At 38.3% G+C, this 15255-nt stretch overlaps 1 protein-coding gene across 1 annotated transcript; it reads right to left on the bottom strand.

Moving 5' to 3' along the window:
• Nucleotides 1-1873: 1873 nt before the first annotated feature.
• Nucleotides 1874-5954, bottom strand: fzd7b (frizzled class receptor 7b). Its single transcript, XM_079627343.1, has 2 exons — nt 5559-5954; nt 1874-4535 (listed from the first exon to the last, which is right to left on the bottom strand). Exon 2 carries the CDS (start codon nt 4524-4526, stop codon nt 2886-2888), a length of 1641 nt encoding a protein of 546 aa, XP_079483469.1. The 5' UTR covers nt 4527-4535; nt 5559-5954; the 3' UTR covers nt 1874-2885.
• Between the last annotated feature and the right edge of the window lie 9301 nt (nt 5955-15255).

Genomic DNA, 15255 nt, shown 5'->3' with positions numbered 1-15255 from the left:
ATGAAGCCGGTTTAGGTGGCTAGCCAGGTATGTGTCAGTTTAGTTTCCGCCAACCCTGGGTTTTAGGCACCATGAAAGTGGTTTGGCTTTTAGCAGTGTTCATCGCCATAGTAACTTACGCTCCACAGCTAACCTGCAGGTTATGTTCCAGGTAAGAGGTTGCAAAATGAACTTGGATCAATCAGCTGTGAGCAAAGTGACACATGTCTGATCCGATAAAGTCACTCCACCTGTTTCTACTCCAAATTAAAGTTCACTTCATAGCAAATGATTTTTAAAGACATAATTGTCTGGCTTTTAGTAATGCTTATTTAGAATAATACATTTGTATGATTTAGATATGTAATTATTATACCCTTAATCGATCAGATAAGTACAATTTAAGTTCATCAATTATAATTACGCAGAGTTTAAATGAATAAATATATAAAGGTAATAGAAATACACTTTAGAATCAATAGATAAAGCTATAAAATGACTACATGTGAGCTTAAATGTTCAATTCTATACCTTTATCAACTGTATTAACTAACTTCACAACTTTTACTTGCACTGATATATAGTAGCGAGACTTTTTCTTTTCGTTGTCCTCTTTCAGACAGCTATTTCCTTCTCACTGTGTAAACTTGTTTAATTCTTAATATTTTAATACTTTTATTTAATAAGTGAATTGTGCTGCGTCTCTCGCAAGAAATACATTTCAATGAGTTTTGAATGAGTTTCACTCTTTCTCAGCATGTGATTGCCTGTTCGCTACTGATGTCACCTAAACTCCTAAACTCAGGATCAAAGCCTGAGTTGACCGAGAAAGTTGATGATCAGCATGGTACCAACAAAGCCTGGTTGGATTGGTTTGGTTTTGTCAACTCAAAACTAATCCTGCAACCCTGAGTTTGCTCAACTACCATCATGGTATAGGCCCCTGGTGTCCTCCATGGTTCCTGTTTTTTGTGCTAACAAAGCACTTGAACGCAATGAGCTCGATATCAAGACTCTGAAGTGGGAAGTAAGAAACCTCCGATAGCATGTGAAGGCAACATAAGTTCAGCATTTTAGGGACACATATAACACATAAAAGGCAGTGTTGCCTGAAAATGCCTACCGTAATTTTTCACCTTATAAACATGTATGAGTGTTTATGTGTTGGCAACAAATCAGACGGTTACAGATTATGCTGTTGAAAAAATAATAATCATTAACCCAACCGTCAATCCAAGAGATGGACGTTTCTTGGCTGCACACGCTGTGAATTTTACACACTTCACGTCCCCAGAGGCAATGAGTGCCAACACCCAATCAGACACTGGGGTGCATGTACTCCACACAAATAATCATATTATACTGGAAAAACAACTGCAATCTAATGTTGGTGTGAAGTTTTTTGATTGTTTTATGAACATTATCATTTAAAACTGTTTTACAGAGGAAGTTTTGTAGCATTATGACTATTTGCCATTTTAATGTCATTAGTGCAGTATCTACTGTATTCTTACAGATACTGTAACCCACCCCCATCACCTTCCAAATGCCCTTACTGTAGAAACATCCCCCCAACCCCCTGGAAAAAAAAAACAGGAGAAGGGGATGTGGGCTGGGGCGTTTCCCCCACCCTAAAGAATGAAGCGGTATCTAGTTTCATCTAGAGAAGGGAGGAGATCTTATGTTTTGGTGCATCTCAGGGCTTCCTGTTGTCCCAGAGGCAAGGTGACAAACTTCACACCATCTGTGATTATATCCTGTTTTTGTAAGCCACTTTAGGTTTTTTCTTTCTTAAGAGAAATGTTTACTCTTTCCCCATCAAAGACCCCCTTGATTCTTTTCTTCACCCATTTTCCTTGATTCAAGGCAAGCTACACGCTGAAACCATTAATGGACTCGAGACACATGGAGGGCTACTCACTTGAGGCCTGTTATTGTAGTAAATTATGCTTCTATCAGTTTCAACTACTTGTTAACAACTGTTTTCAGAGAAAAATCAAAGTGTCATCAGGGCAACGACAAGTCACCATTTGTGCAAACAAATTCAAGCCAGTGAAGGCAGCTTTTAAAAATCTAATCACTTTATTAAGTGAAATTGAAAAAGGCCTTAAACAAAAGTAATCTGCTTAAATACACCATACATCTTTTGACAGAAATGTGATATTTACAAATAATGAAATATGGTAACATTTGCTCCTGTACATACCTCTTAGCTAAACATTTTGAATCCTGTCAGTCACTTTCACTCCGCTTGCTAAGGCCTTTAAAATGCCGGAATATTAAATTACTTCATGAGACCTGACTTAATATGGCAACATGGGTGAATAAGCAACTCATGACCATAGAACATTAAATTTAACTAGTTCTAAAATCTAAATAAATGGCCATGTGCAACCAGATACTAAAATATGTAATCTATGAGCAAATGAACAAAAATGTGGTAAAAACAAAACAAAAAACAAGAGAGACATTCATTCAACAACAACAGGAATTGATCAGTCTGCAAGGCACAAGACTAAACTGCAGACATTTCTGGCGGCCGTCGGGTGAAGAAATCACGGCGTAAACTGATAAGTCAGCATTTAAGTTCCCACATCAGTATACAAGATAAGAGTTATGCCATCTTTTCCATAAAAATCATTAGTAGGGTTTCCAAGGCTTAAGGTTTTAAAAACATTTAGAAATTTAGTCCATTGGAGAAATGCATGTTCTTTGGAGTTGTGCTTTAGCAAAGTCTGGGCACTTTATACATGTCGCTTTAAATGAGAAAAGAATCATGCTGGGCTCACACAACAGTGTCTTTTTACCATCAGCATGGTTCAACGTACTATGTGTGACCTGATCGCAGTTCACGTTTCCTTACAATATTGACCTGTATTTCTCACATGCAGTCCACAAAGTTCAGTTCACACTGTTGTCTCCCCTTGGTTGTTGCCCAGCCTTTTGTAAAACCTTCGCCACGACTGTAAAGTTTTTCCAGACCATATCCAGAATCCTGATGTGATTCCTACAATCATAGTCATGAGGTACTTGATCATGAACACAGTGAAATCGGGAGTCATGGGCGCAAAGTTGTTGACCGGGCACGGCACGGCAAAGCGCTTGCACGTCTGCATGTGCCAGGTTTTTTCCCACTGCTCACGGAACGCCTGTTCGTAGAAGTAACATGCAATGACGATGGTAGCCGGAACGGTGTAGAGGACGCTGAAAACGCCAATGCGTACCATCAGCTTCTCCAGTTTTTCAGTCTTGGTGCCGTCGTGCTTCATAATGGTACGGATGCGGAACAACGAGACAAATCCAGCTAGAAGGAAAGATGTTCCAATGAAGAGGTAAACAAAGAGGGGGGCGAGGACGAATCCACGTAGGGCGTCAACGTTGTAGATGCCCACGTAACATACGCCGGTCAGCAGGTCACCGTCCACTTGTCCCAAGGCGAGGATAGTGATGGTCTTCACAGCGGGGACGGCCCATGCTGCCAGGTGGAAATATTGAGAGTTGGCTTCGATAGCTTCATGGCCCCATTTCATTCCAGCAGAAAGGAACCAGGTGAGAGACAGGATCACCCACCAGATGGAACTGGCCATGCCAAAGAAATACAGGATCATGAAGAGAATGGTGCAGCCCTCCTTTTTAGTTCCTTGTGCCACAGTCCTATAAGCATCATCCTTGAACTTGTCAATGCAGACCACCTTGTCCTCCAGCAAAAACCCAGCTGCATAAGCCACTGCCACCATAAAGTAACACCCAGAGAGGAAGATGATGGGGCGTTCCGGGTAACGGAACCGGCGCATATCCACAAGGTAAGTGAGGACCGTGAACAGGGTACTCACACAGCACAGGATAGACCAGATTCCCACCCAGAGCCGACCGAATCGGACCTCTTCCTCCCTGAAGTACATCAGCCCATGGGGCTGTTTGTGCTCGCAAGGGGCGCCACAGTTTTTCGCCCCCAAAAACTGGTAATTGAGGTAGGTAGGGACTGTGAGTTGAAGAGGGCAAGAGAAAGCCTGACTTTGGCGTGGCGGATGCACACGTAGAGTGAAGGGTTCTGGTATATGTGGCGTGGGGTCTGTCGTCGGGATGTCTGGGTTTGATTTGTTCTGTCCCACACAGATCTCTCCGGCTCCATGCACAGGAAAGTTCTCACAGCGGAGTCGTTCGGGCCACTGGAAGCCGAATTTGTTCATGAGGGCCTCGCACCCTTGTCTTGCACGCTCACATAAGGAACGGCAGGGTGGAATCGCCTGTTCTAGAACTGTACACACTGGCGCGTACATGGAACAGAGGAAAAACTTCAAATCTTGAGAACATTGAACTTTGACAAGGGGGTAGAACTGGTGCACCTCCAGTCCTGCGTCCTCCTGGTTGGTGTGTCCCAGGAGATTTGGCATGATAGTTTGGTTATACTGAATGTCTGTGCACAGGGGGATAGATATGGGCTGGCAGAACCCGTGATCTGGGGTGGATATACCCTTCTCTCCGTGATACTGGGCTGAACACAGTCCAAGCAGAAGTGTTGTGATGAACATGTAGCATACCGCCATGGTTGTCGTCTGGAAAACACAGAAACATGGAAAACCATTTTAACATTTATTCCTCGCAAATAACTAGTACTTATTTGTAAGTTTCTAGTACATATTTTAACTACTATTAAGATATCCAATAGTGACTACTATCTTTAACAATTTCACTACTCACAAGTAACAAATCATTGAATATGCATACTTTTCTAAATTATCTATTCATTTCATCGTTATCCAAATAGCAGAAACTACTCTACATTGTTACTGGAAGCAAGTGGATTGGAAATTCTGAGAGGTTTACTTTACATTGCAACTATTCCCTTCTGACTACAATGCATTATATTTGTTGCTAGTACCCATTTTAACTTTACTATTAACCATTCATTAGGTTCTATTAGTACTTCATCTTTGATGCTCAACTATTTAAATTTACTAGTATCTAGTCTGTTTTCTCAGAGTACTAAGTTAACACCATAAATAACAACCATCTTACTACTAACATTTTTTATTGTAAATATAAAAAAGTAGCCATTCTGACTAGTCATTACATATTAAACAACTAACTACTGAGCTAGTGTAACTAATGAGAAAAGAAAGTTAGGCTACTAGTTACATTAAAGACCATCCCCTAGAATTCAGTAGCAAAATCTGCAATTTGTTACCAGTAACAATGGAAAAGTTACAACATCAGAATGGGGTTTGTGACTAGTAGCAAATTAAAAACTACTAGTATGCCGTGATTATTAGTGAATAATTAGATAAACACTATTCAATACTGGAATAAGTGTCTCTAACGAACTATTAATATTAACCATTTAAAAAGTCACTATTGGATTTCTTAGTAGCAATAAAATAATACCAAACATAAAACGTAGAGTAGTAATAAGTTTAATGAAAGAGTGTGAAAACAATTTTTTTGGGAAACTTTTAAACAAAGGAATGTTTCACTGACTAAGTCGTAAGATATATATCTACACAGATAAAGCCCTAAAAAGAGACTCAAACTTAATCTATTATCGCATGGAAACCGAAGACAAACAAATGTAAACTTACTGGAATTTAGGTGTTCCGCGAAACTTGTGCAACAATGTGATATTCCTCCAGACGTGACCGATCACTCGTACAAGGCGAGTCACAAACTATCCTCCAATCTTGCGTTCAGGTATTCATGACCCCTTTTTCGAGACTCGTCCACATATTTCATCATCAGAATTCCCAAATATCTGCCTCCTTTTACGCTCGGACCTCCTCTCCCTTAAAACAATGTAAGAAACTTTCTCCGCCACTCCTGTTGAATCTGCAGCTCTATCTCTGTAAAGTTGATACGCTGACTCCACATTGCTCCACACCGTAATGATAAAACGGTTTCAAGCGGCCCTTCATTCAAGGCCCCTAGCGCCTCTCCGCGGGGCGCCTTGAAACCTCATACCTTCCGACCAATGGGAAGATGTGTTTTTCTTGACGAAACGTTCCTTATTGGATCTCAGAAAAAAGGTTGGATACTGGGATTACAGTGTCTTCCTCACCTAAATTAATTTCCTTTCATTTATTTGCATTTATTTTTAAATGTATGAATATAGGCATGTCTCTGGAATATAAGAGACGAACTGAATGAGTGTTAATGCTTCGGTTCAAAGTCAAAACTTTTTTGCTGAGGTGATTTAAAATGTCTTCAAAAAGTGGTCACATTTAAATGGACAGTTTTTTTTTTTTAGCGATCTGTGATTCTGGTGCAAGAAATTTAGAAATAGATGCTTGTGTTGTTAAACTAATAGATTTATAGCAGTGACTCCTCAACTGAATGTGATTTCTGCCACATACATCATAAAGCCATTTGGTGATGAAGTGGGAGCCGGACTGAATTATTAATCTCAAACAAATATAAGAGGACATTCAACTTGTGAAAATGTTAAGTCTGGTGATTTGTAACCAGAAAATGGGCAGAAAGCCTGTGCATGTGTATTTATGATAAAAGAGAAATCTGTTATGAGAAAACGCAGGCCAAGGACGGGTTGAAAGCCATAGGCCAAAGCAATGACATGCTCCTGCTGTAATGGCCGTATTTATGGGGATGTTTATAGCTCAGAGTTGTTGATAAATCTCGGTGGTATGTGAGCTTTGGAGATTTATACAGCCAGAAACATGACGATGAAACCAGGACAAAACTCACAAAAGCATGGTGACACACTACAATATTCCCCTATATGTCTAGGCCAAAAGCAAGGCATATAGCAGATGCTATTGAGACAGTATTATTCAAAGCATTTTTCAGACATGCTTCAAATAGCTTTTCCATTTTTTCCATGAATATGTGCCTGACGAATCTGATAGCAATCATCCTTTATCAGAGTTTAAATAAACCTGATCAATGATTCTAAAGTTTATCATTATGTCCTTTTTTGCTAATCAACATTTCTGGCAGAAAGATGTTTGGAGTTAATGTCTATTACAAACATTTGTCTCCCTTTCACATTTACCGCCCGACAGTATTTTATCAATCTGTCAGCGTTCCTTATCTCTTTGCTTTCTCGTGAATTAATGACACAAACACACAGATATTCAATATCACTTAAAACTGATTCATTGATCTTTATATGAGCAGTTTGAACTCTGGACTCACATCTGAAAGAAAGTCCTTTAAAGAAAACTGATTATGTGAGAGAAGAGCAGTCTGTACAGTTTCAAATGCCTTTCTGCAGACCTTTTAACAAAATATGACTAGTCTTTAAGAATACATTGAAGTGAAGAAGAGTTTTTGATCTTACACCAGGCCATAAGAAAGACACATCAATATTCCACTCAGAAAATGCAACTAAATCTAACACCTAATTACTTCAATGTTTATCTCCTCTCTTCCTCCATTCTTTCCTCTCTCACACACACACACTCCTGACAACAATTTGTCGTTCCTAACACTGTATTGTGGCCTTCATGGTGCCAAAGGAGCATTTGGTTTTCTTTTGCTGTGTGAGAGAGGTGAGACACTTCACGCAATTCACATCTGTTTAGCCTAAAATAACAACTAATTCAATTTAATGAATGGCAAAATAAAAAATAGCTTTACCAAAGGGCAAATCTGACTTGACTTGGTTGGAATCCAATTGTTTCTCATGCCGAGAAGGAAAACTGCGGTGTAGAGTAGCCTAACTCCTGTTTCACAGTATAGAGATTTAGTGATTCAGAGCATCTTGTACACTAGAAATGCTGCCAGTGTGAACGCACAATAGACACGTTGCTTATGTATTTAGTGTGAAACGGCCCTTACATTAAAGGGATAGTTCTCCAAAACAAACATTTTGTCATCATTTACTCACCCTCAAATTGTTCCAAACCTGTTTGAGTTTCTTTCTTCTGTCGAACACAAAATATTTAGAAGAATATTGGTAACCAGACTATTGACGGCACCCATTGACTTCCATAAAAAAAATACTATGCCGTCAACTGTCTGATTAACAATATTGTTCAAAATGTCTTCTTTTGTGAAACTCATACAGATTTGGAACAACTTGGGGGTGAGTAAATGATGACAAAAAGTACACAGTCTACAGGCTTTCATTCATACAACTGAAGTCGAGAAAGGTCTTGTTTTTAAAGTCTCGTTAAAAGCAGTGCACATATTGGCAATAAAAAGCGATTAATACATGGGAATTCCTATAGCCCCTTTAATTATTCCATTATATTAGTGTCATGTGATGTTTTTTCTTCTTCTTCTATGACCCAGTGCATCTACTTGAATATTGGCCATGTTTTACCTTGAACTCTTTTGCCACCTATTATTTTTATGATGGTTATCAATACATTTTAAAGAAAAAAGCTAAATTTTGTTAGTCCAAGATTGGTATAGTATTAGTAACATTATATCAGTTAATGAAATAAAATGTTATATAAGTTGAATTATGCAGCCATTCTGAACGCACATAACACTGTCAGATTTTTGGTCTATTTTTTAGCATCTGTTAATTGGGTACAAAAGTCAGATTGTTTAGAAAAGAGGTCATGGAAAAGTCTCAAAGTCACTTAAAGATCAAATTATCACATGATTGCCATATAAGAATGTTATCTGAATTAAGCTGCTCATTAACTTAACTCACCTGATCCTCAATAATCCCAGCTTTCATTGCTGTACATACTTTTTAAAACCTGTGACTAAACTAACATAAGGAAAAATGTTCATTAGAATAATACTTCAGTGTGTGCCTGTGACGGTCTCTCTCTCGGATACTCACTTACTTAACAAAAGAATGCTTATAGGTGTTTCATAATGTGCAGCTGTTTCTGGGGTGCTTTTAAGTCATTGTTAAGTCCTTTCATTAATTTCCTTGCTTGTGGTGCATGAGTCCGAGTGAGAACAGACCAGGAAAGTCAAACACTAATACCCAAGCAGCTCCGCTTAGGAAAAACACCACATGCAACAACATTGTGTCTGTGTGTGTAGTGTACAGCACCGCTAATGGGTTGGTATACATTTGACTTGGTCTGGTCTCAAATGGGAATCTTCTCTGAAATGGAGGGAGAGTACATTTACACACCCCTGCTGCTGATACACCTCATCAACGGCTCTCTGCTGACCGAACGCAGGGAAGGTTCATTCTAAATGGGTGGTTGTGTTAAAAATCTGAATCAGGAGGGGTGAGTGCAAGAAGGAATGCAGGAAAGAGTAGCGCTCCAGTTGGCCTGAAACTGACCACAGATTACTTAGTGCTTAGATGCAGTCTAATGGATTCAGAGCAGTGTCAGAGTTTTTATTTTTGTTTTATTATTATTATTAAGAGGTAATATTTTCACCCTAATTTTCAGGTTAATTTTTTTTACCTTATGCATGCTGACACATTTTTTTTTAAAGCAAATAAAACATACTATGCGTAATTATTTTTATTTCAAAATATATCAAATGGCTCAATTAGTTTTGGAAATAAATTGTCTATAAAATTCTGAAAAATCAAATGAAAAAAAAATGAAAAAGAAAGAAGAATAGAAAAAACCTAAATTTCCCATTGGAGATGATTTTCAAGGCCAAACTAATAATATAATATATACAAAATGATTCATAATAGAAAAAAAAATCTTACATTTTATTTTTGACTTATGTCATTTTCAGCGGCATTTTTGCTCTGAGCCCTGTTTAATTCTTCTTCAGTTTTACTTCAAGTTACTTACGTTTCTTTCTTTCTTTCTTTCTTTCTTTCTTTCTTTCTTTCTTTCTTTCTTTCTTTCTTTCTTTCTTTCTTTCTTTCTTTCTTTCTTTCTTTCTTTTTCTTTCTTTCTTTCTTTCTTTCTTTCTAAAATACATATTTTGACGTTCCATCTGGGACAAAGTGCAGCTTACAAAAACCAGGCAACAGTCTCCTCAATGAGCATTTCTTTATCATTCTGTCAAAATCCCTCACATTTTCACATTCTCTAATTTTATTCATACTGTTTGCATGAATGGAGACACTAAAAGTGGCTTTTGGGCCTCTCTTGTGTCATTCCTCTGAGCCCTGTGTTCTTAATATAGCAGGAAAATTCTGCCTAATACCTCCAGTGCATTTGATGTACCTCGTGGTGGCCGTGGCTGGCCTGGTCCCCCATGTGCTGCCCTACTTCCATAATGTAAACTATACTATATCAAACTACACAGCCGAATTCTTGATGGGTCAGAGTAAAGGAGAACTGGAGGATGGGGCAGCGTTGCTTTGCTGATGTAACATGTGGAAAGACAGGAGACATCAGATGCTGATGGGTGTAACATGTTGGACTATAGTTCAACGTTTAAATTGTTTTTGAATGCACACACTTCGACAAAGAATATAATGTAGAGAATATTAAGTTTAATATTACATTAAACGTTACATGAATCTATAGTGTGATAAAACTGCAAATAAATACACTAAGTTATTATTTTTTAAACTTAAAAACTTATGGAAACCGTCATACTTTTTTTCCATGCAGGATTCTCTGATGAATAGAAAGTTAAAAAGAACATAATATTATATATTATATAATATTTAAATATCTTTACTGTCACTCTTCATCAATTTAATGCATCGTTGCTGAATAAAGTATTCATTTCCTGAAAAGAAATTAAAGCTCATAAATGTGAACTGAATAAGTGCATTGCACTTTAAAAGTTTGGTTTCAGTAAAGGTTCATTTAAGGTTCAGACTGAGGCAGTAATTTGTCTTTATTGGTATGTAAAGTGTCAATGTCACGTAAAATCTTTAGTCTTATGATGAATAAGATCCTAGAACAATCTTTACAGCTTAAAAAAAAAATTGTTCGAAAGAATTCTGAGCTGTTAATTTCCGCTTGAATGCCTTGATCAATAGATACAGCTTAGCTTGTTTTGAACCTGGAACATTCCTTTTAGCTTTCTTCCGAGTTCTGACTGTTAAAACGTGTCCGGTGTGCTCAACTAAACTGTTGTCAGAGGTGGTTTTGCAGTGTGAACAATTGTTTGAAAGTAGCATGTGCTCAAAGCATTTTGGAGACAAAAGTTGACAGTTTAACAGGTTTACCTTATCAACAAAACCAAAAAATTGAAGGGTTTCAATGAGCTGCCAAAAGACAATAGCCCCCTTCCCCCCTGTTGAAATCCCATTATGTTAAAGGAAACCCACACTCCTCCAGCAGACCCCCCACTGGGCCTCACTCTTTCTCTCTCTTTCTCCAAATAACTAGATAATTTGCATGCTAAGTATGGGTGGCTATTTTGTTGATAATGGTCAATGGAAGACTGATATGCAGATTAAATGAGCAGGGAGAGGGATTTATTGTTTGAAGACTCAATCTCACATGGAGCAGGGAGGAGAGGAAGACAGGAAATAAAGAGCAGAGGAGGAGGGTAAGAGGAAAATATTCTCAATAGGAAAAAAGCCAGTGTTTCATGAGATTCCAGATAGTTGCACAAGGTAATAAAGTAGTGAGTGTCTCTTAAAGTTCCTCCCTCCCACAAAAAAAGAGACTTTTGAATTGATTCAAGGCCATTTTAATCAAAGAAGGAAAAATGCAAGACTGTTTTGATGGAATATTCCAAACATAGCTGTACTTGTTTAATTCACTCCATGCTCCAAAAGCACAAATACATCTGTCTATCACCTTCCATACTGCAATTAACAGTAAAAAGTTATGTTGTGACAGCTCCCACAAATCCTCACACTCCACCCCTGATGCAGTGACACCTATCTGGCTGGTGTGTGTAAATCCAGCCCCAGGCTTGTGAGGCCTGCATGGAGGTTGGGCGTAACAGCTGTCTCTTGCATGTGTTTGAGGAGCCATGAATAAACAGAGAGAGCTACAAAAGCCGAGAGAGCCCGAGACCACACACGCACAGAACCCAAAACACTCTCTCACACTTCACAGTCGCCTTCCTAAGCTACACATGCTGCCAAACAAATGCTACTGCAACCTTGAAACGTTACCCAACTGGCCACATGCCTTTCTCATGTTTATCCTCAATGTAAAAGGCTAATGCAAAATCCTGTCACATCGCATTCATGATTTAGCGCATGTGTCATTTCATATAGCCTGTTGTGTGCATTTTATTTGTTTTTCCTCTCTTTACAATCACCACGTAAAATAGATGTTAGGAGATAGCAGACTTTTTTTTCAAAGCGATTTGTGATCAAGCTATACACTTTTTTTCAGTCCATGAATTGAACCCTTGACATTTCCATTAGCATCATGCTACATGAACGCCATTGACTGACAGTGAACCAAGTGCAACATGTTCCTGAATCAACATCTTTGTTGATCCTGGAACAACATTCCAATCAACCAATCAGATTTGAGGGACAAGTTTAAAGTTTATGTCAAGTTTAGACTTACAACTGGTTAGGTGGTTAGGTGGAGAGGAATGTTGTTCCAGGATCAACTAATTATGTTGAACCAGGAACCTGACTTACTTGGCAAAATCACAAAAAAAACAAATTTTAGTTGTTTCATATAGCTCTGCTTACAATTATGTTCTGAGGGGGTTACTATGTTACTAGTGTTTACTAGTTACTAGTTACTAGGTAGTTACTAGGGCATTGCCATGGTGTTCTTTTTTTGTTTGTTGCTAAGCTGTTGTTTGCGTGCTCTTACTGGTTGCTAAGTGTTGCAATTAGGTTTTTTAGTGGTTGCCAGGCAGTTTGATAGCAGAATAGCTTTGGAATAATTGTAAGTAATCGATCTGATGTTGGACTGATAAGATTTCCATTAAGGACTGGACTATGCACATCTACTGATAAGTATGACTCAAGTTTTCTTTCCCCTCGAACAAATCATTTTTAAGTGGAGAGAGTGTTTTAAGGAGCTCAGAGGAGAGCTCAGGGTGTTAGACTGGAGATAACAGTAGTTATTCAGTATCCTTCAGTGGGTGGAGTGGGTGATGACAGATGAATGGTTTAAATGGAATGTCCTCATGCATTCTCAAATCATCAGGATATCGGATGAGATGCCTGAACACCGGAGACAGACGGCAGATTCATTTTTGTTCTTTGTACTCAGGGATCCTGTGTTTCTGTAGGAATAAACTGGAACTGACTCTCCTCAAATTGCACCCTTAAACAGACTCACATGTGAAACGAGTATGTGCATGATCGCAGATCGCTTTAATTTAGCTGTGAGTAATGGATCTCCTCCACTGTATTGTGCACACTTTTTGAGTTAATGTTTGTTAGAGTACTTTTGTGTGACGTTTTTGGCTTGTACGTGTGTTTATACAGGCCTATACTATTTTATATCTGTCAGAGCTTTACTGACATCAGTAAGCACTTAATAGTTTCTACTTTACCTAACGGCGGTCTTATGACCTTGTGCTTTGACATTAATTAATATCATAAACCCATATAAAACCTTGCTGGCGCTGCAGTAACGTTAACAAGACCACATCAGAGTGAGTTAAGCCTTGGAAAATACATACTGAGAGAGACCATCTGAGCTCTCAGCTTTTCATTTCATGGCCTTGAATCACTCCGTCAAAACTCTCTCCACCCACTGACTCCCGTGATGGAAACCAACACATACATTCAACATACTTGCTGAATTCAGCTTAAGGGAGAAGGTGTAGGACACTAAAAAAGTCCAGAGCTGTTACAATTCTGTCTCAAGTGAAATTTTCTCATACCTTTAAAAAAAGTTGATTAAAGATTTCTCTATTGCCCAAGGAAACAGATACAGTAAACTGAAAACATATTGACCTGTTGTGACAACATGCCACGTTGTATAATGGCAGCTTACATTGTGACAACGTAAAGGACCAAAGAAACAAAAAATGTTTCTTCTTTGTGCAATGGAAAGGTTTTATGGATGTTAAAGGATATACTGTATCTTCATGGAACCACTGATGCAAAAAAAACACACACAAAAAAACCTTTTTAAGATTATAGGAAAGCAACATTTTAATAATAAATTATGAAATACAAATCAACAAATAAAAATATATTATATTATATTTTATTGTGGTCATTTGCCTGAATTTGTCCAATGTGGTGTTATTGTGTTAATTTGAGTTTTGTATTCATTATAATATTTTAGTTTAAAAGAATATTGTATTTATATTTGATGTTTGCAACCAACATACTAATCAGCGCTGGAGAAAAAACATGATGTTTGTTTAACTGAGCCCCTGTGACAACTTGCCCCGGCGTGGATAGTCGTGTTGCTGTTGGGTGATTTTGTGCGAAATAGGGCGCCCTGTCGTGGCTGGTGGAGGAACTGCATGAGTGCTGCATTTCAACAGAGCCAGGTGGAAAATGAGAGACGCAAGAAGGCTGGAGGAAAAGAAAAAGAAGAAAGACAGAGAGGTTTGATCTTCCTGTGTGTAGTCTGTGTGTGTGTGTGTGTGTGTGTGTGTGTGTGTGTGTGTGTGTGTGTGTGTGTGTGTGTGTGTGTGTGTGTGTGTGTAAAGCCCTTCAGGTTCAAATGAAATTCGATATCTTGAGAGCTTGTTGGAACATTGTGTTGCCCATTCACTGCTTTCATAACCAGAAAAAGTTTCTCCTCGTACCATCTTCATACAAAACTCCAGAAGTTACACAACACACCTAAAACAGCACAATGAAAAGACACTCCTCATTTGTACCAACGTTTTTTTGTATTAACTTGTCACGTGTTTTGCATCCCTTTTGTAGTCCCTCCATCTGGAGTGTTTGATGGATGGTTAGCATAGTGACTGAAGAACTGGAACATTCATTGTTTGTTGTATCATCGATTTCAGATTCAGCCATAAAACAAAACAAACTGTGGTCGGTCACTGTACATGTCGGTCAGGTCAGGGTGTAGGCTATCGTCATCTTGTGGAAACGGGTGGTTACTTACCAAAGCTGCTAAGTGGACCATATGCTAATAGTAAAATGGATAAAACTGTTCCAGTAATAATTGTATATTTATGAGCTAAATGTAAAAAAAAAAAAAAAATCATTGTAGAAGAAGAATATACTGTAAAAATGTATATTACAATTTTTAAAGACACTATATTTTTTCTACCCACCGTTTAAGCATTTATTAATTTTTGTTCACTATCTTTTTTTACAGGTTAAAACTACCTATCCTTCCCTCTGGTGGTCTCCTGGAGGAACATGGGTAAAGTGTTTTGTTCATGGGCAATAGATGAAGTAAACCACTTGGTTCCTGCGCCTTCTGGATTTTGAACAAGAACATTTAGGACATCAGTGAACTACCACAAACCCACTTAAAGGCAGGGTAGGTGATCTGTTCCAGAAACATTTTTTTTGTTATGCTGGTTGAAAGTCTCTTCACATCCTGATTGCAATCACTAAGTTAAGAC

This window comes from Phoxinus phoxinus, assembly GCF_949152265.1.
Source record: "Phoxinus phoxinus genome assembly, chromosome: 11".
In the NCBI taxonomy this organism is placed as follows: domain Eukaryota; kingdom Metazoa; phylum Chordata; class Actinopteri; order Cypriniformes; family Leuciscidae; genus Phoxinus; species Phoxinus phoxinus.
Note: the sequence above shows the minus strand (reverse complement) of the source record. Positions and strands in the feature narration are given on the sequence as shown.